Raw genomic sequence first — 22,350 nt, 5'->3', positions numbered from 1 at the left:
GGGGATTAAGAAGTGCAAACATCCAGTTGTAAATAAAAAGTCACAGGGATGGAAAGTAGAGCATAGGGAATACAGTCAAAAAATCGTAATCACATTGTAAGGTGACAGATGGGGACTATGCTTATCATGGCGAGCACTGAATAATGTATAGAACTGTTGGATCGCTGTGCCAGACGCCTGAAACAAATATAACACTGTATGTTGACTATACTTCAATCATAATTTTTTTTTTAATCCTCCGCAGAGAGATGCTTTCCTGGACTTTTCAAGCCAAATGTAATTCCCAGAAGAGAAATGTTAAGAAGGGAGAAGGGTAGGAGGAAAGGATTCCAGAGATAGGTTGCTTTGACTACTTTCCACTGCCAAGACAACCTTCCTGAAATCCCTGGAACACTTCACGTCCCATATCAAAGTGAGAAGCTGACACAAGAAGCAAAGAGACTGGAGTGCCTGGGTGGTTCAGACGGTTAAGTGTCTGCCTTTGGCTCAGGTCATGATCCCAGAGGCCTGGGATGAGCCCCACGTTCGGCTCCCTGCTCAGCAGGGAGCCTGATTCTCCCTCTCCCTCTGCCAGCTGCTCCCCCTGCTTGTTCTCTCACTCTCTATCAAATAAATAAAATCCTAAAAAAAAAAAAAAAAAGAAGAAGAAGAAGCAAAGAAACCAACACCCTTCAGCTTTGTGTCCCCATCTGAGATCTCAATTGGTCATGGGAAGGCCCTGGAAGAAGGACCACAGGACCCAGGCCCACACACAACCACTCAGCACATCCCTACAAGGCACCCGAACAAAGAGCCAGCTCACTGAGGCCCTGGCAGGAGCCCAACCAGTTGCCCTGGGGCCACACTTACTTGCGCATCAGCTTCTTGACTTCCCGATCTTCTTCCTCTTGGAGCTTCTGAATAAAGCTTTTAAGGACAGGCATCTCGAACTTTATGTACTGGGCCACCTGGAGAGGAAGAAGTGAGTCTGGGGTGCATGCACGCCCCCTCCCAACCTTATTCCAATTCCTTTTGGTGTCTCTCTCACGAAAGGCACCAAGGCACAGAACACCCGATTTCTGCACTGATCAGGATTTCTTTAAAGGCAGTAGCCAAGCCTCATTCTTCTCAAGGCTGCAGTCACTCCCTATACATGACACATATCTCCGAACTTCTCATTTCTTGTCCCGTATATCCAATGCACAACAAGGTGATACCAAACAGGGAAAAGCACTTTCTCTTGAGGCAGTGATGCAGAGGAAGACCCAAACCCACAATATTCAATAAACTTCTCTGTTCTCCCCTAAGAGGATTCAGGGAACCACGGCTCAGGATGATGGCTTACATCTAGAGTCTCAAGTGGGCATCCAAATGGGAACTTAACTTGGGAGAGGCTGTGGGGGTGAGGGTGGCCCCTAAGTGAGCTGAAGTTAAACAGCCCTCCCTCCTCCTACACAAGAATCCCCACCCTACTCTATCAACTCTTTTCCATGGGAAAGCCTATTAATATTAACCTTCTATGTGACGTGTGACTTGCTTTGGTCAATGGAATGTGCGTGGACATGACATAAGGTACATTTGAGTGGAAGTTTCAGATGAGTTTACAAGGTTTGGCCTGGCTTCTTGCACTCCAGCCAACTGCCATGGGAAGTGTACCCTAGGAAGCCACTACCCCTTAGGCCTGGGTCTCTGAATAAGAGACATGCAACACACACCTGAACTCAACCCACAGCCTAGAGCCGAGCTGGGGCTACCAGCCTGCAGCATCCAAAGCAAGAAAGTAAATGTTTGCTGTTGCAAGCAGCTAAGATTTGGGGATGTTTGTTACTATAGCAAGAGCTGGCTAATACATAACATCAGGCAAAATTATTGCAAACAACTTGACATTGCTAGGAGACATTTGCAGAAACTTCTTAGCCCTCTTACAGGACTCTAGAAAGATGGAAGATTGACTATTTCTATGTAAACCATCTGAAGGCTGAGCATTCCTCCAACCACCTCCCTAGGGCATACCCTCAGCCTAGTCTCCGTATCACTCTCCCTGCTTCCTAGCCATTCTTCCTTCAAGCAAACCTGGTATTGCAGAATGGCAGCAAAATGGGGCATGGCCCTTGGCCAGAAAGTCAAACTATGTGACGCCTGGGTGGCTCAGTGGTTGAGCGTCTGTCTTTGGCTCAGGTGGTGATCCCAGGGTCCTGAGATCGAGTCTCACATCAGGCTCCCTACAGGGAGTCTGCTCATCCCTCTGCCTGTGTCTCTGCCTCTCTCTGTGTGTGTCTCATGAATAAATGAATACAAGCTTAAAAAAAAAAAAGTCAACCTATACCCTCATCGCAGGTAACCCAACCAAATCACCGCCCTCCTGAGGAGAGACCAACCAAAAGGGGACTCACGTCATAGGTGACTTCCTCCACCTGGTCCTTCTCCATAAGAAACACTTTGGAGACCTGCTCACACGGTCCCTGGAGGATTCGGGCAACCAGAGGGTAATCGGTGTTTTTCAGCTTCTGTTTCTCTGAAACCACACACAGCCAGAACAGCCCTGAGTTTGGCCTGAGGCCTTGCTCACCACTAGTAGTGGCCCACTCAGGGCCCATATGGCCCAGACACCTTAGAAGATACGGCCAGGTAAGTCAGGAGACTCAAGTGATAATGGTCAATTCCTGTTCAAAGTAACTGTTCCCTCCCCACTCTCCCTGACAAAACTACCAGGCCCCAAACCCGTTGGAAGATGCTGCGTCAGAGGAATTGGTTTTATCTTCTTGAGAAAATCTGGTTCCCTTTTAAATAAGCAGTTAGGTTTTAGGCCACATTGGGCATTCCTCAGTGGACTCAGCCAATGATCCCACCAGCCTCAGAGGCAAACAACATTTGGAAGTTTCCAAAAGCCAAACAACAAGCAAGTGAGGCAGAGGTATTGTTTTCCAACTTGCTGTTTGGAGTAAAGTACAAATTGTCAAGTACACTGTGTTTTTCAGACTTACCACCGCTGGTATGCACCACATACAAAGCAAACTCCTCTGCGGAATTCTCGATCTGAATCAGAAACGAGAGGTATTGAAGAAAGCACATATTTACGCAGCCCATCTGTAAGCCACTCCTTCTTGAACATGCAAAGCTAAATGGATTTTGGGCACTTCTCAGGGGGAGCTCTTTCCAGCTCTCAGAAGTGATGGGAGGGAGGGGCAGGCAGGTAATGTTACCAATAATGGTTGATAAGAACTAACATTTCTTGCACCCTGCAGAGCACCATGCTACACACTTTGCACTTTGCTCATGCTCCCGACAGCCCCTGAACAGGGTCCCACTAATCCTTGTTTTACAGAAGATGACACAGAGGCACAGGGAGCTTCATTAGCTCGCTCAGCTCATCCAATCAGCAGGTGAGGGGTGGGGATTTGAACCCAGAGCCCATGCCAGTAGGCCACTAGGTGGCACTGGCCTCAGTGATAAATAGGAGTCTTGTCTCCAAGAGATTTCTGATTAAAGGGACTGTGGAAAACACACAGAGTAATGGGACTTTAAAAACACTCATGCACTAAAACTTGCACATGTGTTGAAGTTCATTTTTCAGAGTAGGTTCCCCAAAGATGTTTAAGTAATCAGCCTATGCACAGCGTCCCAAACCAGTCACCAGCCTGGGGGTCTGAGGGCCGGTGCTTCTCAGAATTCAGTGGCACGAAGATCTCCTGCAAGCTACTGAACCCCTGAGACCTTTGAGCTTCGGATTTAGCAGGTCTGATTCTGGGCTAGGGCCTGAGAAGCTGCTTTGCTAACTGGCTCCCATGGGATGTTGATGCCATGGGGTCTGCAGAACCCAAGTCCCTACCCAGGGCCCCCCTTACTGCACACTCTCCACAATCCCCCTTTCCACCTCGGGGGCACCCCAGGCACATGTGCCCCCACTCCCAGGCCAGCCAGCAGAAGGAACTTGCCTTAAATTTATTGAGGAGCAGCTTCAGGACCTGTGGAGTAGTCATGGTGCTGTTGATGCGGACGTTGGTGACAGAGCCATAGGCTGGCGTGAACACGGATGTCTGTCAATAGAGGGGTCCCACTCAGGGTGGCAGTATGGACAAGACCTAGGGACTAAAACCCAGGTGTCCCAGCCCCGTAACCTGGGGTAAAGGGCACAGTGACAGTGGCACTCACCCCGTGCACCCTGACAGCCTGCCCAACAGTGAGCTTTGATGTCAGTAAGGCAGCCCTGGGCTTTTCCTAACTCAGGAACTCCCAGTGGGAGGCTGGTGGTCCGAGCTTGGGCGGGGAGGGGGGGGCAGGAGGTGAAGGGGAGGAGTCGAACCAGATAAGGAAGGAGGCCCTCTCTCCACACAGAATACACAAAAGGCCCCTTCCACTATGACTTCAACACAAGGTCTCAGACCACTCTCCCATGATGCACTTACTCCTGAGGCTGGATTTAGACCAGGCACTGGGAAGGAAAGAGCAACAGCTGGCTTTGGGTGAGGCAGGTAGTGCATGGACACCCCCTGATTTGAGTCCTTCAGCTCTGTTTCAGGGGTAGCCCTTAGCTCACAGAAAATGAGACCACACAGCAGCCGAGATGCACATAGGAAGAGGGTAATGTGTGGATTTTCCAAGGAGGGGGGACAGCTCTGATGTTTGTGAGGTCATCTCACGCACCACCCTAAGGTGGCTCCTGATCTGGGGTCGCTCATCCCCCACAGAGCCTGAAGCCCACCCATGACCCAAAGACAGAATGGCAAACACTTGGCTTCCCACATGTCTGTAGCTTTGACGTAACAGCTGCCCAAGAAGAAGCCTTATTCTCTTGGGGCTACCCCTGGCCCCCCCCCCCCCACCGTCCCTCATCCTCTCTACCTTGTGGTTGTAGAAATGGCCATTGATGGAGAAGCGGTGGCGTCTGATTCGCCTTTGGTCACTGGGTGTCCTCACATTGCCACGGCGACGCACCCCAACATCGCTGCGTGTGCGCATCAGCTGTGGGGTGTCTTCCTGCAGGGGCTTCAGGCCCCTGGAGTCTAAGAAGAAAGGGGAAGATGAGCTCTGTCTGCCTGAACTGGGAATGTGGCAGTTTGCACGCAGTACCCTCTTTATGGCCAATGCTACAGTACCCGCCATAAAAACAGTATTTCCTGCTGGGAGAAAACATGTGGTATAGTTTACTGAGAAGCAACACGGAGCAGAGACTTCGGAGCCAGATTCCCAGGGCCCAATCCCAGCTCCACCATCGCCATGTTTCACTAACCCTTCTAATGTCTCAGTTCTCTCATCTATAAAATGGGCATAATTTAAAATAGGCATAATAACAGCACCCCCAGAGGGAACTGTTGTGAGGGTTTACTGAATTAATTCACGCAAAGCATTTAGAATAGCGCTTGGCACAGGATAAGCATGACATAAGATTTGCAAAATACTGCAGACTGACAGCAAAATTACAAATGCACATTGCCTCAGGCCCAGAAATTCCACTTGAAAGAATCCTATGGACACTGACAAATGTGTGAAATGACACGTGTCCAGAGCCACTAACAGCAACCTGGTTTGTCACAGCAAAAGGCTGAAATGACTCCAACGTCCATCAGTAAGGAGCGAGTCAACTAACAGAAACGGAGATGTGCAAAATGCTACCGCTTATGCAGAAAGGGGAGGAGAAGAAACGACCTCCAACCATAAAGGTATGTTCTCTGTATTTGCTTGTATCTGTATAGAGTATCTTGGAAAGAATTCCTTCAAGCTTTTTCTAGGGAGGGAACCACTATGGTGGGTAGAGGAAAAGCGAGAACTTTCTATTGTTTCTTTGAATACCCTTTGAATCTTGAACCATTGAATATTATGTACTCAATTTACAACATCTATATCACATCAGGCTTCACATAGGTGAGCCCAAAGCAGGAGCTCTTCCCACCACACATGTACCTGTGGGGCTCGATGTCTGTTCACTCTCGGGCGGGGCATCCACTTCTGAGATCTGAATGTTGGGCATGGTAAGGGGCTTCAGGATGGTGCTGGGGAGACAGAAAACCACAGGGAGGCTGCTCAGCTCCTGCAGGGGAACACTCCCCCTCCTGCAAGTGGAGCACTTTACCTGTGCCGGGCTGTGCCAGGATGGGGACCAGCTCACACCCATGTGGGCGGCCTGTACAGACTGTCGCATGAGGCTGGCCCCGCTCCATGGCTGAGCACTGGATGTGGAGGGGGTATTTTGGAGGAGAAGAGGCTCAGTCCCAGCCTCTGCAGCAACGCAAGCACCCAATTCATCAAGCCCAGGATGGAGAACACCACAGAACAAAATCCGTGTGTTGTCTGCACTGAGTTTCTAAGCACGTACAGGTTCTACAGCTTATTTGGAAAAACCCTAATAATGGGCATTTGTTTCTCTAGGCAAGATTCCAGTTCAGATCCTTTTCTGTTGGAGGAGTAATTCAGGGATTGCTTCTGGCATCTAAAAGGAATGGAAGTAATAGGTTGGCTGCCACGAGGGTCAGGGCAGCATGGGAAGGGCCACTGATGATAACGTTCTTGGGGTTGCCCGATGGGATGCTCAGCCAAGCTGGACCATAAGCAGGCAGTTTGAGTGGAGTCCTAGAATAATTGGCAAATGACACCCTTATAAGCCAGAATGGATAATGCTAGTAGCTCCTCCAAAATCAACAGAAGATCTGACCAGAAAGGAGAATCGTATTTCACCAATTAGGACCATCCCATAAGGAGAAGACTGTGGGCTCCCTCAGACCCAATAGAGATGGGACTTATGGTCCAGACATGACAGTTTTAAGGAAAGACAATGAAAACTGAAAATCTGAAGGAACTTCCCATTGTAGTATAAATCTGGACTTCTGACCCCAGAAGGGAACTGGACAGAGCCGCTTAAGGAATGGTGAACATTTGGCACTCACAGCGACCACCGCCCCCTCCCCTCACCGAAGCAGAACGTGGTCTCAGCATACTTCTCAACATAGTGGTCCGGGTATTCACTTTATTAGAAAAAGCGTCAGAAATAACATCATTTACCCTTCTTGACAAAGTACTGGCAGGCTTCAAGAACCAACCAAGATTAGCTTGAAGTTGCAGGGGAGGGAGAAGAAACAGCGTGCAGAGTAAAGGACCCTTTAGCAGGCTCAGCCCAAAATCACACAGTTGAATGGAATTCTAAAAAATCCTTTCACATAGGGGACGCAAGGGAGCACAGTCCAAGCACGGGATATTGCCTGTGGAAAGGGTTTGGCCCACAGGAAATCCAATATAGTGAAAGGGCTGAAATCAAAGCAGAGTATGAACCTAGCAAAGTACATGAAGCCAGAGAACCTTCTTGACCAGGCATCCCAGCGTCTGATAGGTCAGGCAATGACCACCCTCCTAAAATTCCCTGGGAAAGAGAGCAGATGAGCTCTAGGGTTTGGCCACAGCATAGGTTTCTCTCAACTACAGAGGAAGATTGATTTGTCTGTGGAGAATAACAGAATGTTCAGTGTGTCCAGCAGGGAGGGCTTGGTTCTGGTTTAAAACAGAAAACCCAGCACTGTGGTTTTGGCTGAGAGGTCAGGACATCCCACCCACAATCTGGCCTCAGGGCAGCACCAGCAAGATTCAGGATGAACCAGCTGGTCACTGGATACCAAGAACTGAAGTCCGTGAAAGCAGTCCCAGGAAAGAGGTCAGGCCTCACTAGCTGCACTTGGCTACTTATGTGGCAGCAGAGGGGGGGGGACGAACAGGCTAGGTCTTCACAGACCTTGCAGTGGGAAGGGAGCCTCCCAGACTGCGGACTGTCACACTGCCACCAAGCTCCAAGTGTGGCCTGAGGGAAGCAGCCCCCTGGCTGACCCCATTTGAGTGGTTTGGACCTTTTCTTCTTCCAGATTCCTTTTCTTCTTCCAAATTTCCCCAGGATATGGAGGGCTTTAGGGGCGCCTGGGTGGCTCAGTGGTTGAGCATCTGGCATGATCCTGGGGTCCTGGGATTGAGTCCCAAATCGGGCTCCCCACAGGGAGCCTGCTTCTCCCTCTGCCTGTGTCTCTGCCTCTCTCTGTGTGTCTATCATGAATAAATAAATAAAACCTTAAAAAAAAAAAAACTCCCACTAGAAATATTCAGACGAGGCCTGATTGGCCACTAGTGATACCCCTGAGAGACTTGGGAATTTTCCATGAGGGAGGACACGCTGCAGCCAGGTCTTGGCGCTTCTCCCCTCTGACTCTCCCCCCCATGATTGCAGTGACAGGGCATGGTGGCCCAATCACACCCACATCTGCTCCCTCCTCCTCCTCCTAAGCCCAACAGGTGCACAGCGCAGGTGGGGAGAATGGGAGCTCGAGTCAAGGCTTGCTGGAAGGAAGTGGCATATACCTGCTCGGGGTCATTTAAGAACAGGACCCCCAAACACTCCCGGTCACCCCCAGTCCCGTCTCTCCTCACTCACCCATGAGCCCCCAAGTTACAGCCAGAGTGCCAGGAGGAAGAGGATGGTGGGGGGCGAATGCGCTCATTGTCATCCTGCATCTGTAGACGGATGGGCCGGCGCAGCCCCCAGGAGATGTTCAGCAGCCCCTCCACGATGAACTCATCTTCCTCCTGCCCACAAAGCAGTCAGCATGGTGAGCCAGCCCAGAAGACCCTGCAGAAGCCAGCACTGCGCTGGGGGACAACTGACAACTCCTGTGACATATCCTGGCTGGGCGCACCCTAGTTATACACACAGCTCAGCTCCCAGACACACCCCATTGCCAACTACCCCAACTGCCCTGAAGACAACCTCACAGGTCAACACAGAAGTTGCTTTGAAAACCAAATGCATGTGTATAAATTATAAAAATAGGGCTTTTTGGTTTTCTACTTTAAAGGAAGAAAAATACATCTCTTAGAGGAAGGGAGACTAGCCTTGCTAACAGAAACCAGAGTTAAATGCTTGAATTAGCTACCTTCCCCTCCCCTACCACAGAAAGTGGTATGTCTTAAGCTATAACATATGTTTAGCAATCTGACCTGCTGGCTGAAGGAGATTTCAAGTAACATTTCCCCAAGTTTATCCTACAGAATACTAGCTCCTCGAGCAGATCAACTGTTACCTTAAAAAGGGTATCAAGTTGATCATGAATTGGGAGATGATATGTTAATCAGACTTCTTACCACCACAACTTTCCAGAGCCTTTAATTAGCTAATGTGCTACATTATGGCTCTCCAAGAGGTGAATAAATCCTCCAAGAATTCCAAATTTATACTCAAGGGTTGTTGATTGCTAGCAAGTTAAATGTCAGACCCTTCTAAGGGTATCTGCATGTCTTATCTCAAAGAAATGAGTCTCATTTATTATAATGAGTCTCTATTTAATCCTAGAGCATTCTGAAAATTTATTCTATAGGACACACGGCAGAAAAGCTGTTCAAGGACCAAAATCTTTCGAATGGCCCAGCCACTCATTAGGAGAAGCTTTAAGGACAATGCCTAAAAGGGTCAGGCCTTCTTTCTCAAGTCTCAGAAAAACCCACAGACGTTAGACCTGGGCCACAGCCACGTCTTCAGGACAGCCGTATGGATCAAGATGACACCTGCCCAATGAACAATGGACTGGGATCCCAGGATTATTCCCAGCAAGGAAGGGGAGAACAAAAGAAGGCAGGAGAGGAGTAGAAGAACTTTCAGGCATGTGGGGATTTTAGGGGGAAAGGCTTTATTTAAGAACAGGTTATATATATATATATATATATATATATATATATATATATATATGGTCTTCTAGGCTGGTTAAGCCTAGCATCACTACTTTTACATCACATAATTTTAGGACAGAATTTGCCCCAAAGTAGGACTTTGTCTACATGGACTGGTTTGAGGGACACAGAGAAAGCCACTGCGTCTCACATACTCTCCCCAACCAGCTTGCCTGAGTAGCTGAAATTCTACCATCTGATATCTGTTTCTATGGATTAAATCACCATGGCTTGATAATGTGAAAATGTGTTTGGAAGGGTATTACACATATCTTATCAGTCTAGAACACTTGAGTATAAATTACCCTACCTGGCTCCTACGTAACTCACCATCTAGCTGATAACAGGCTTTATAGAAATGGATATGGGATGAGTAAGTTAGACTCGGGATGGGGGCTGGGGAAAACTGCATGGAGAGTAAAGAGCATCCCAAGAAGGGACCCTCGGAAGACCACTGCTTTGGGGAGGGGCCAAGTGTTTCCACACAGAGCTGACACGACTTGCCCAGTTGCTGCAGCTATCAGACGTGGGCCCAGATGTGTAAACACAGAGGCCTGGGTAAGATTCCTGAATTGCCCAAGAAGAATCCTGTTTGAGAGCCACGGGAGGGGAGGACCCCCTCTGAAGCAGATGCTAGCCCAGCCTCACATCCCCAGGAATGTCTCTGGAACAGAAAAGCTCAACCTCTTTAGAATAAAATGAGCCTAGGATCTCCTTCCAAAGAACTCCAGGGACTCCCGCTAACACCTTAAATGAGGGGCTACTCAGGGGACAGGACAAGCAGGAACCCCTAGACCCTGGAGACATGGACACAGACTGTGCCAGCCTACAGGCCTTCCCCAGGGACTCCTTACCTCACGGTGTCGGAGTTGCAAATTCTGGCCTTCATAGTACAAATTGTAGGTCTTCAGGTGCAGGAGAAGTTCGTTCCTAAGGGGAAAAATGCAACAGGTGTAACATTCTCAGCTGAAGCCACTTGTAATGCAGCTGTTCTCTCTTTTCTCACCTTTAACCTGACCTCTCACCCAGCCCGGGTGTCTGCCCACACGTATGTATACACACACGTACACACACACAGCCTCATCTTTCCCCAGGATCCAGGTCAAGAATAGACCCCACCTAGAACAGACTGAGTGTAGGGAACACCTCCAGCAAAGCAAGGCAGGCCGCGCCAGCCGACAAAGGCTGGCAGCTCTGACAACACTCTCCAAACTCAAGCCACATACACAGTCCTCAATAAGGCACAGCTTCCTAGAGGCAAACACACTATTAAGTCCACAGACAAGGTTTCTCTGGCCTCGACACTCTTTTCTCTGTCACGGGTGCTGTGAGTCAGATCAGGACAATTGCAGGCTTTCATGAGACTCCTAGGCTTTTCAGAAATTTAAAAGGGACAGGTCTGTCTGGACCTATTGACTTATGCTTCATAGACATGACCTTATGGCATGTTAAAAAACTTACAAACTCAGGCACCTGCGTGGCTCAGTGGTTGAGTGTCTGCCTTTGGCTCAGGCCATGATCTTGGGGTCCTGGGATCAAGCCCCCCATCGGGCTCCCTACAGGGAGCCAACTTCTTCCTCTATGTCTCTGCCTCTCTCTGTGTGTCTCTCATGAATAAGTAAATAAAATCCTAAAAAAGAAAAAAACTTACAAACTTCCATCGACAGTGGAGCAAATGAATAAAGGGAGCTGTAGCCACACAGTGGAATATTACACAGCAACAAGAATATGAATGAGTGGCACACAACATGTATGATACTCACAGACATTATGTTGAGTAAAAGAAGCCTGAGACCAAAGGTCATGTATTATATGATGTCTTTTATATCAAGTTAAAATGGGTGCTCGAATTCAGGATAGCAGCTCACCTTGGGAACAGTACCACAAGGGAATATGAGGGGATTCTGGGCCCTGGCAATATGTTGTTCTACGACTTTTTATCTCTTTATTCTAGTCTAAGTGCTCTTTCAGTTTACTTAAAAAAAAATTGGGGGGGGGGCGGTTATGCCTGGCTGGTTCAGTGGGAGGGGCATGTGACTCTTGATCTCAGGGTGATGAGTTCAAGCTCCACGTTGGGTGCTTAAATAAATAAACCTTAGAGGCACCTAGGTGGCTCAATCAGTTAAGTATCTGTCTTTGGCTCAGATGTCATGATCTCAGGGTCCTGGGATCGAGCCCCCTATTGGGCTCTCTGCTCCGTGGGAAGCCTGCTTCTCCCTCTTCCTCTGCCTGCCACTCCCCCTGCTTATTCTCTCTCTCTCTTTCTCTTTCTCTGCCAAATAAGTAAATAAATCTTTAAAATAAATAAATAAATTTTAAAAAATTTCTTAATTTGCAAATGTCCCTCTGAAGCCTTGTATCAGGTCTCCTTAGCTGTTAAATCCCCTGGTTGCCAGGTGAGGTCTTGGAAACACACCTCTACTGAACAAGAGGGAGCAAGGACTTCCCACCTTTGTGATCAGGAGAAGCCCTCATCAAACCTAAGAAAAAACTGCTCAAGTTTTATCTGAAAGTGCATGCTAGCGCAAGAGAGCCAGGAAATAAGGGCCTTGAAGAGGTCGCCGTGTGCTTTTGCCTATGTTCAGGCAAGAGGCCACAAAGCTTGGTTTCTCTGAATCCAGCCACTCAATGCAGCAATTTGGGGCCACACAAGAGGTCAACGCGGGCTTGAAATTCCAAGAAGCTCCTGACAAGTTAAACCTAGAAGAATCAGAGTAATTCAATGCAAGCCTAAATGAATTAGTGAAAAATGTGACTCCAAATAACCTAACACAAAAGCTGTTTGGTACTTTTGAACACACAGATCTAAAATTACTGGCCAGTGGAGGTCCCCGGGGCAATCTCTCAATGAAGAGATAGGAACGATCCATAGTTCACACAACTGTGTGTCTGTATATGGCCAAATATGTGTAAAGGAATTAAAACAATTTGGTCTCAGATAAGTTAAACATTCAGTTCAGATAGAGAGCAGTCAGTATGAACAAATCTCTCTTCTGGACATAAAAATATGTCCTCAAACTTATAATTTGAAAACATCCATTTTGGCTCATATTGGCAAAAAATATGAGCTCAAGAGATTTTAGTGCATATAAAGCAATGAAACTGTCTCCTATTAAGGGGCACCTGTGCTCATTTTAGTCAGGACCCCAGCAGCACAGGGACACAAGTCAGCTGGGACTCCCTCAGGGGACACCAATAGACAGCACAGTGGGCAGCCGCCATTACTTCCTCTTCCTGGAAGTCCTCTAGGACACCATCTCTCTTGAGCCCCCAAAAGTGCTGTGTCTTGAAGGTCCCCTTTATTTGCTGTCCATGGCCAGTCTCTGGGGTCGTGTTTTTATCTACAACACCAACCCTCCTATGCTTTCACTGGTTCACACTCAGCTGCTTCACTACTTCCCACACACAGAAGTCCCTGTCAGCCAGGTACAGAAGAAGCTCCTCTGCCAGGGGCTTCCATCCACGTGGGACTGGCCACTGAGGACATAAGATTAAAGTAAAAAATCTTACTTGGAGATGTATTTATCTTGTCCACATGGGACTAGGGAGGTTTGGTGACTATAGTCCATTCTTCTGTTCTCTTTTCATCAGAAGGGGAGACCTATATTTGAAAAAAGACAAAGGTCAAAGTCAAGTTGGGTCCTAAGGAACTCAGCAGAACTTGGGCCGGGGAGGGGACACATGACTCTCTGTTGCCACCCCAGATCCGCAGCTTGGGCTGACCCAGGGTTGGTGAGACATCACACTGCTGGCTGCTGTCTCTGCTTACCACAGCCTCTGGGGGAAAAAACACCCAAAAGAGAGATGACAACCCTTGGACAGCCCCAGAACAAATGCTCCAGTCACAAAGAATATTGACACCCAAGGTGGTCCCAAAGGTGACCTGAAGAGATCTTCCCTGAAGAGATCTTCACAACACAGAATAGAGATTTGTCTGACTGGGAAGGTTCAAATTTGACTATAGTACACTAAAGATTGGTCAACCACCTAAAAATGCCCAAATAGAGCTGGGCTCAATAAATCAAGCATATACATCTATAATCGCCATTAAAATATAATCATGTTAAAAAGGCAATTAATTACCTGGGAAAATGATAATACATTATGAAAACCATGAGTTCAATTTTGTTTAAAATATATGTAAGCAAAAATATATATGTGTAAGTATAAAATATGCATATACATACATTTATATGAATGGATATATATATTCAGATATTCAAATATATATGTCAGGGTTTCTTAACCTCAGCACTACTGACATTTGGGAGTAAATCATTCTTTGTTGTGGGGGCTGTCCTGTGCATTGGAGGATATTTAGCAGCACCCTGGCCTCTACCCACTAGATGCCAGCAGCACCACCCAGCCATGACAATCAAAAATGTCTTTGGATATTACCTAGCATCCCCTATGGGCTAAACGGCCCCCAGTTAAGAACCTCGGGCATATGTATATCTGTATATGAATGAATGAAGGATAGGCTTTCTTTGGGTAATAGCATTACCCAAAAGTTTTTTTCCAACATTTTATTATGAGAATTTTCAAATGTAAAGATGAAGAATAACACAATGAACAGCCATGTGTGTATGGCTATTCTACCCTTAACGCTTACTATCCTTCTTTATCACACATCTGTCCAGCTCTACACTCCTTTATCTAGTCAACAATCCACCTTTTTTTTTAAAGATTTTATTTATTTATTCATGAGAGACAGAGAGAGAGAGAGAGAGAGGCAGAGACACAGGCTCTGCCTCACACAGAGAGAGGGAGAAGCAGGCTCCATGCAGGGAGCCTGATGTGGGACTCGATCCTGGGTCTCCAGGATCACAGCCTGGGCTGAAGGTGGCGCTAAACTGCTGAGCCACCGGGGCTGCCCCAATCCACCTTATTTTTTATGCATTTCAAAATAAATTACACAGAAAAGTTTCATAATTTAAGAAGATTGAAACCATATCAAGTGTCTTCTCTGACCACAATGGTATGAAACTAGAAATCAACAGTTGGAGGAAAACTGGAAAATCTATGAATATGTGGAAATTGAACAACAGACTCCTAAACAACCAATGGTTCAAAAAGAAAATCAAAATTAAAGCAAAAAATATCCGGAAACAAAAATGGAAATACACCAAAAGTTATAAGATACAACAAGAGCAGTTCTAAGAGGGAACTTTTATAGCAATAAATACCCACATTAAGAAAAAAGAAAGATCCCAAATAAACAACTTCAAGGAACTAGAAAAAGAATAAATTAAGCCCAAAATTAGAAGAAGGAAGGAAATAACAAAGATCAGAGCATAAATAAATGAGGGACCAGGAAAACAATAGAGAGGATAAATGAAACTAAGCTGTTTTTTTTTAAGATTTTATTTATTTATTCATGAGAGACAGAGAGAGAGAGAGAGAGAGAGGCAGAGACAGAGGTAGAGGGAGAAGCAGGCTCCATGCAGGGAATCTGATGTGGGACTTGATCCCAGGACTCCAGGATCATGCCCTGAGCCGAAGGCAGGTGCTAAACCTCTGAGCCACCCAGGGATCCCCTAGCGGGTTTTTAGAAAAAATAAACAAAATTGACAAACCTTTAGCTAGATTAAGAGAAAACGCAAATGAACAAAATTAGACATGAAAAGGAGACATTGTAACTGACACCAGAGAAATAAAAAGGACCTTAAGAGACTACTATGAACAATTATATGCTAACAAATTGGATAACCTAGAAAAATAAGTTCCTAGAAACATATAACCTACCAAGACTGAGTCATCAAGAAAAATCTAATAGACCAATAATGAGTAAGGTTGAATTAGTAATCAAAAACCTCGCAGGTTTTGAAAAGCAAAGCAAAGCCCAGGACTAGACGGCTTCAATGGTGAATTCTACCAACCATTAAAGAAGAATCAATACCAGTCCTTCTCAAACACTTTCAAAAAACTGAAGAGGGGGAACATTCCCAAATTCATTTTATGAGGCCAGCGTTGTTCTGATATCCTTATAACCAGGTAAACATACTACCAGAAAAGAAAACCACGGGCCAATATACCTGATGAGTGTAAATGTAAAAATTCTCAACAAATCAAATTCAACAGTGCATGAAAAAGATCATACGACATGATCAAGTGGGATTTATCCCTGGGATACAAGGATAGTTCCACACATGCAAATCACAGATGATCACCTCAACAGATGCGGAAAAAGCGTTTGACAAAATTCAACATCCTTTCAACAAAAACTCAAACCAGTATGGAAGGAATGTACCTTAATCATAACACAGAGCCAGATATGACAAGCCCACAGCTAACATCATACTCAATGGTGAAAAACAAAACTTTTCTTCTGAGACCAGGAGCAAGACAAGGGTGCCCACTCTCACCGCTCCTACTCAACACAGTACTGAAAATCTTTGCCAGAGCAATCAGACAGTAAAAGTAAATAAAAGGCATTCAATTCAAAAAGGAAGAAGTAACATTGTCTCTGTTTGCAATAATATGATCTTATATATAGAAAATCCTAAAGACTTCATGGGGCATCTGGGTGGCTGTCAGTTAAGCATCGACTCTTAATTTTGACTCAGGTCATGATCTCAGGGTCATGAGATCAAGCCCTACATCAGGCTCCATGTTTAGTGGGGACTCTGCTTCTCTCCCTCTGTCTCTCCCCTGGCTTGTGCATACTCTCTCTTTCTTTCTCTCTCTCTCTCCCCCCACCCCCCCAACTAAATAAATAAATAAAATTTTAAAAAAATCCTAAGGACTCTACCAAAAAATTGTTAGGCTTAATCAAGGAATTCAGTAAAGGTGCAGCATACAAAATGAGCATGCAAAAATCAGTTGTGTTTCTATACACTAACAGCAAACTAACTGAAAAAGAGATAAAGACAACAATCCTATTTAAATAGCATCAAAAATAATAAAATAGGACTAATTTATTTTTTAAAGATTTTATTTATTTATTCATGAGAGACACACACACACACACACACACACACACACACACAGAGAGAGGCAGAGACACAGGCAGAGGGAGAAGCAGGCTCCATGGAGGGAGCCCGACATGGGACTCGATCCCAGGTCTCCAGGATCAGGCCCTGGGCTGAAGGCGGCACTAAACTGCTGAGCCACCCAAGCCGCCCAAATAGGATTAATTTAACCAAGTTTGTGATAGATCTGTACACTGGAAGTTAAATGACAGTGATGAGAGAAATTGAAAAAAATACAAATAAATGGAAATATATCCCATGTTCATGAATCAGAAAACCATTGTTAAAATGTCCATGCTACCCAACGTCATTTCTTGATCAACATAATCCCATAATCAAAATTCCAGTGGCATTTTTCACAGAAACAGAAAAAATAATCCTGAAATTTATATGGAACAACAAAAGAATTCAAATAGCCAAAGCAATCCTGAGAAAGAACAAAGCTGAAGGCATCACACTTCCTGATTACAAACTGTACTACAAAGCTATAGCAACCACAACAGTATGATGCTGGCACATAGACCAATGGAACAGAATTTAGAGCCCAGAAATAAACCCATGCACATATAATTAATATTTGACAAGAAAGCCAAGAATATTCAATGGGGGAAGAACAGTCTCTTCAATGAATGTTGGAAAAATTGGAAACTCACATGCAAAAGAATGACATTTGACTCTTACCTTACACCAATCACAAAAATTAACTTGAGGGGCACCTGGCTGGCTCAGCTGGTATAGCATGTGACTCTTGAGATCATGAGTTAAAGCCCCATGTTGGGTATGCAGCCTACCTTTTTAAAAATTAACTTGAAATGAATCAGACTTAAATGTAAAACCTGAAACTGTAAAACTCTGAAGAAGAAAACAGAACAAGATTTCCTTGGCATTGGTCTTGGCAACAATTTTTTGTATATGACACCCAAATCATGAGCAACAAAAGTAGAAATAAATAAATGGGGCTACATAAAACTAAAAAGCTTCTGTACAGCAAAGGAAACAATCAGCAAAATGAAAAGGCAACCTACAGAATGGGAGAAAATATTCGCAAACAATATGTCTGATAATGGGTTAATATCCAAATTATATGTGGAACACATAGAACTCCATAGCAAAGGAAACCAAATAATCCAATTAATAAATGGGCAGGGGACCTAAGTAGACATCTTCCCAAAGAAGACATACAAATGATCAACAGGCACATGAAAATATGCTCAGTATCAGAATCATTAGAGAAATGCAAGTCAAATCCACAATGAGATATCATCATATTTTTGTTAGAATGGTTAACAATAAAAAGACATGAGATAACAAGTGTCAATAAGGATGTGGAAAGATTGGAACCCTTGTGCACTATTGGTGGGAATGTAAGATGGTGCCACTGTGAACAACAGAATGGCAGCTCCTCAAAGAGTTAAAAATAGAAATACCATATGATCTAGCAATTCCACTTCTGGATATGTATCCAAAATAATTGAAAGTAGGATATTGAAGAGATATTTATACACCCATGTCCATAATAGCATTAATCACAACAGCCAAAATGTAGAAGCCACTGAAGTGTCCATCAACAGATGAATGGAGTAACAATGTATGGTAGACACATCCCATGGAATATTATGCAGCCTTAAAAAAGAAGGGAATTCTGACATGTGCTACAACATGGAAGAAGCTTGAGGACATTCTGCTAAGTGAAATCAGCTGGCAACAAAAGGACAAATACTGTATGATTCCACTAATAGGAAGTCTTCAAAGCATCATCATAGAAGCATAAAGTAGAAAGTTGGTTGCCAAGGCTGGGGCAGAGGGAGAATTAGTGTTCAACAAGTAGAGTTTTCATTTTGCAACCTTAAGAGTTCTGTGGATGGATGGGGGGTTGCTAGGACAACAATGCGAATATCTTTAATGCCACTGAACTGTGCACTTAAAAATGATGAAGTTGATACATATTTTATGTGTATTTCGCCATGATATAAAAGAAAATGGAAGAGGGAGGCAGAAAAGCCAGTGTGATGGTAATACAACATGAAAAGGACACAATCTGCTGTTGCTGGCTTTGAAACTAGAGGAAGAAGGGCACAACCCAGGGAATGTGGTGGCCTCTAGAAGCTTAAAAGGACAAGCAAATGTATTTTTCCCTGGGTTTTTTAGAAAAGAACAAAGCCCTGCTGACACCTTGATTTTATTCCAGTGAGACCCCCATAGCTACTGACCTAAAGAACCCTAAGATAATAAATGTATGTGTTTTTTTTTTAAGATTCCATTTATTTATTCATGAGAGACACACAGAGAGAGGTGGGGGTGGGGGGCAGAGACAGAGGCAGAGGGAGAAGCAGACTCCATGCAGGGAGCCCCATGTGGGACTCAATCCCAGGACTCCAAGATCATGCCCTGGCGCCAAACCGCTGAGCCACCCAGGGATCCCTGCAAAAAAAAAAAGGAGGAGGAGGAGGAGGAAAAAGGAAAGAGAATCAGACTGGTGAGAAAGTTGCTTTTTTTTTTAAATAACAATTATCCATAACTGATGAGTACCCATTTTTTTTAAAGTACCCTTTCTAAGACCAAAACAAAAGGGAGGCAAACCATAAGAGACTCTTAACTCTAGGAAACAAACTGAGGGTTGCAGTGGGTGGGGAGATGGGGTAACTGGGTGATGGGCATTAAGGAGGGCACATGATATAAGGAGCACTGGGTGTTGTGTGCAACTGATGAATCACTAAACTCTACTCCTGAAACTAATAATACAGATTATGTTACTAAATTGAATTTAAATTTTAAAAAAGAAAGTACCCTTTCTATGTATCTTTAAATTTCCACGTTTAACATTTATTGTGTGCCTAACGTGCCACGTTTGCATTTACTGATGGTGATTCAACAGCAAAATGACCAGGCACAGCCCTGCCCTCAAAATGTAATAAGAGATGGAGAGGAGATTGTTCTAGCAAGGAAAGCAGGTGCTATGACAGCACACAGAAGGACACCTAATCTGGACTTGGGGGCGGGTGGTCCCAGGGGCATGCTGGAGGAAGTGAGCTCTAGGCTGAGACCTCAGGGATGAGGTAGAGCTGGAAAAGTGCAGGGCAGAGTAGTCAAGCTGGAAGAAGCATGCACCCCAGAGCTGTGCAAGATGCGGCGGGCCCTTCTGGGACCTTGACCACGTCGAGGAGTTTGAGGTACCACGGGAGTGTGGTAGGCTGAATAAAGGTCCCAAAGATACTAGGGTCCTATGCCTGGAGTCTGTGAGTGTTACCTTATATGGTACAGGGCCCCCCTTGGGTGTGATTAAATTGAGGTCCTTGAAATGGGGAGGTGATCCTAGGTTACCTGGGCGGGCCCTAAATGTAATTACAAGTGTCCTTGTAAGAGAGGCAGAGGGAGTTTCTGGCACACTGACCCCAGCTGGGGGACGCGGGGGGGGGGGGGTGGGTGGGGGTGGGGGTACCATGCTGGATGGGGATGCAGAGAGGGGCCATGAGCTAAGGAACGAGGCTCGCCTGGTCAGAAGGGCAAGGAAATGATTTTCCCCTCAAGGCCCTCCTGACACCTGGGTTTGGGCCCCAGGAAACCAACCGTCGTCAGACCTCTGGCCTCCAGAATGTGAGAATCAATTTGTTGTTTTAAACCACCCCGTCTAGCATCACTTTTACAGTGGCCACACGGAAACCAGAGGAGAGTGTGACCGCACTTGAACTTCGGACCGGTTGCCCCATCCTGCCTACTTTGAGAAAGGATTGTGGAAGAGAACAGAGGCAGGGGGAGGGTGCAGGGGGCCTGACCCAGGGAGGGGGCGATGGGGCAGAGTCACATGTCTGCAGGGTTTAAAGAGATGGAGGGAAAAGTTGTGATGCACCAATAAAAAGGTTTGGGAAAGGGCCTGCTGCCAGGTTCACTGTGGGGTTAGAAGCAGAGTCCAGGATGCTGCCCAGGCTGCTGCCGGCGAGGACAGCGACACGGGAGTAGTGCCACGTTCACACGTGCCAAGTTGAGGAACATGGGCTGGCTTTGAGACATGCCCATGGAACCCTCTGGTGCCGATGACAACAAGCACAGCCAGGTCTGTGGCCCAGGAAGGTGACAGCATGGAGCTCCCAGCAAGGGAGGCAGGAAAGCATAGAGGGCTGAGGGAGCAGGGCTCTCATGCGTCCAGTAGGTCCGTGATGGGCAGAGGAATAAAAGTCCCTGGAAGAGGAGGGAGACACGTTGCCCTGGAAGCCAAGAGAATAAGGTGCCTTGAAAAGGAGGCTGGTCAACAGAGCCAGAAGCTGGTGGTAGGAGCCCAAGGAAGAAAACCCGGAGCAACCTGTGAGCAGTCATGGGGGAACCTCAGCCAATTCAATTCCACAGCCTGGCTGGTGCAGAAATCAGGTTAGCAGTGCCCGCCCTATGTCTGTCCATCTACCCATCCGTCCTTCCATCCCTGCTCCCATCCCCCAAGAATCACATCACTTGTATTCATAATCTTCCATCTCCTTCTTTTCCTTCTAATTCTGCAGCTAATCTTCTAATTCACAGATCAGATTTTCTGCAGGACTCTCTCTTTTGTTCACTGCCTCCATCGTAAGCTATAATTTAGTAATTTTGTTTTGCATCTGAAAGCAGTCTGTCCTGTTCTTAAGACAATTCCCTTTGATAGCACGCCCTCTTAAATCTACTGAGCATGCCAATTAGAGAATTTAAGTCTTCTCTACAGTTATTAAAACTAGTTGGTACTTGAGAAAAAATAGGCAGATCAATGAAACAATATGGTGTACAGAAATAGACCCAAATATATTTGGGAACATAGAATGTGGGGTGCATTTCTAAATAGTAAGAGAAAGACAGATTAATTTTTAAAATGTTGCTGGAGGGACACCTGGGTAGCTCAGTGGTTGAGCTCTGCCTTTGGCTCAGATCATGATCCTGGAGTTCTGGGATCGAGTCCCGCATCAGGCTCCCTGCATGGAGCCTGCTTCTCCCTCTGCCTGTGTCTCTGCCTCTCTCTCAGCAATAAATAAATAAAATCTTATTTTAAATGTTGTTGGATAAATGACTGGCCTTTGGAAAGGGGAAGCTGGGGAAGCTAGGTCCCTTCCTTACTCCTTCCACCAAAAGATATCATAGATGAATAAAAAATTTAAACATTAAAACATAAAATGCTTGAAGGAAACACAGGATATATATAAACTTGAAGTGGGAAAAATTTTCCTATGAAAAGACCCAAAATTCAGAATGCACAATTGAAAAAAAAAAAAAGAAATTGAACCAATCTATAAAAATTTCCAACTTCTGTTTAGAAAAAAAAATTTTTCCCTATCCAAAGTCAAAATCAATGACTTTTGGGAGAAATGTTTTTTGGGAGAAATGTGTTTTGGGAGAAAACATTTATAATATATATGACAAAGGGTTAAGGCCACTAATTTGCAAAAAAAGTTTTTTTAAAGATTTTATTTATTTATTCATGATAGAGAGGGAGAGAGAGAGAGGCAGAGACACAGACAGGGGGAGAAGCAGGCTCCATGCCAGGAGCCTGATGTGGGACTCGATCTCGGGACTCCAGGATCACACCCTGGGCCAAAGGCAGGCACCAAACCGCTGAGCCACCTAGGGATCCCCTAATTTGTAAAATTAATAAATCCCTAAGAAAAAGATTCTAGACCCAATAGGAAATTGGGCAAAGAATATGAACAGTTAATTCACAGAAAAATAAATACAAATAGTTAATAGACTTATG

General features: G+C 45.5%; 1 protein-coding gene across 3 annotated transcripts in view; it reads right to left on the bottom strand.

Annotated features, from left to right (window-relative positions):
- RASSF2 (Ras association domain family member 2) overlaps positions 1-22,350 on the bottom strand; it is a 43,141-nt gene that overhangs the window by 4,979 nt on the left and 15,812 nt on the right. For all 3 annotated transcript variants that reach the window (XM_077872320.1, XM_077872321.1, XM_077872322.1), the window contains exons 3-11: positions 13,183-13,273; positions 10,527-10,602; positions 8,384-8,535; positions 5,881-5,969; positions 4,822-4,982; positions 3,915-4,016; positions 2,964-3,015; positions 2,373-2,494; positions 850-947 (exon numbers count right to left, since the gene is read on the bottom strand). In XM_077872320.1, the coding sequence (XP_077728446.1) occupies positions 850-947; positions 2,373-2,494; positions 2,964-3,015; positions 3,915-4,016; positions 4,822-4,982; positions 5,881-5,969; positions 8,384-8,535; positions 10,527-10,602; positions 13,183-13,241 (911 nt within the window). In that variant the 5' untranslated portion in view covers positions 13,242-13,273. The remainder of the gene's footprint in view (positions 1-849; positions 948-2,372; positions 2,495-2,963; positions 3,016-3,914; positions 4,017-4,821; positions 4,983-5,880; positions 5,970-8,383; positions 8,536-10,526; positions 10,603-13,182; positions 13,274-22,350) is intronic.

This window comes from Canis aureus, chromosome 26, assembly GCF_053574225.1.
Source record: "Canis aureus isolate CA01 chromosome 26, VMU_Caureus_v.1.0, whole genome shotgun sequence".
NCBI lineage: Eukaryota > Metazoa > Chordata > Mammalia > Carnivora > Canidae > Canis > Canis aureus.
This window is presented reverse-complemented; position numbering and strand designations above follow the sequence as displayed.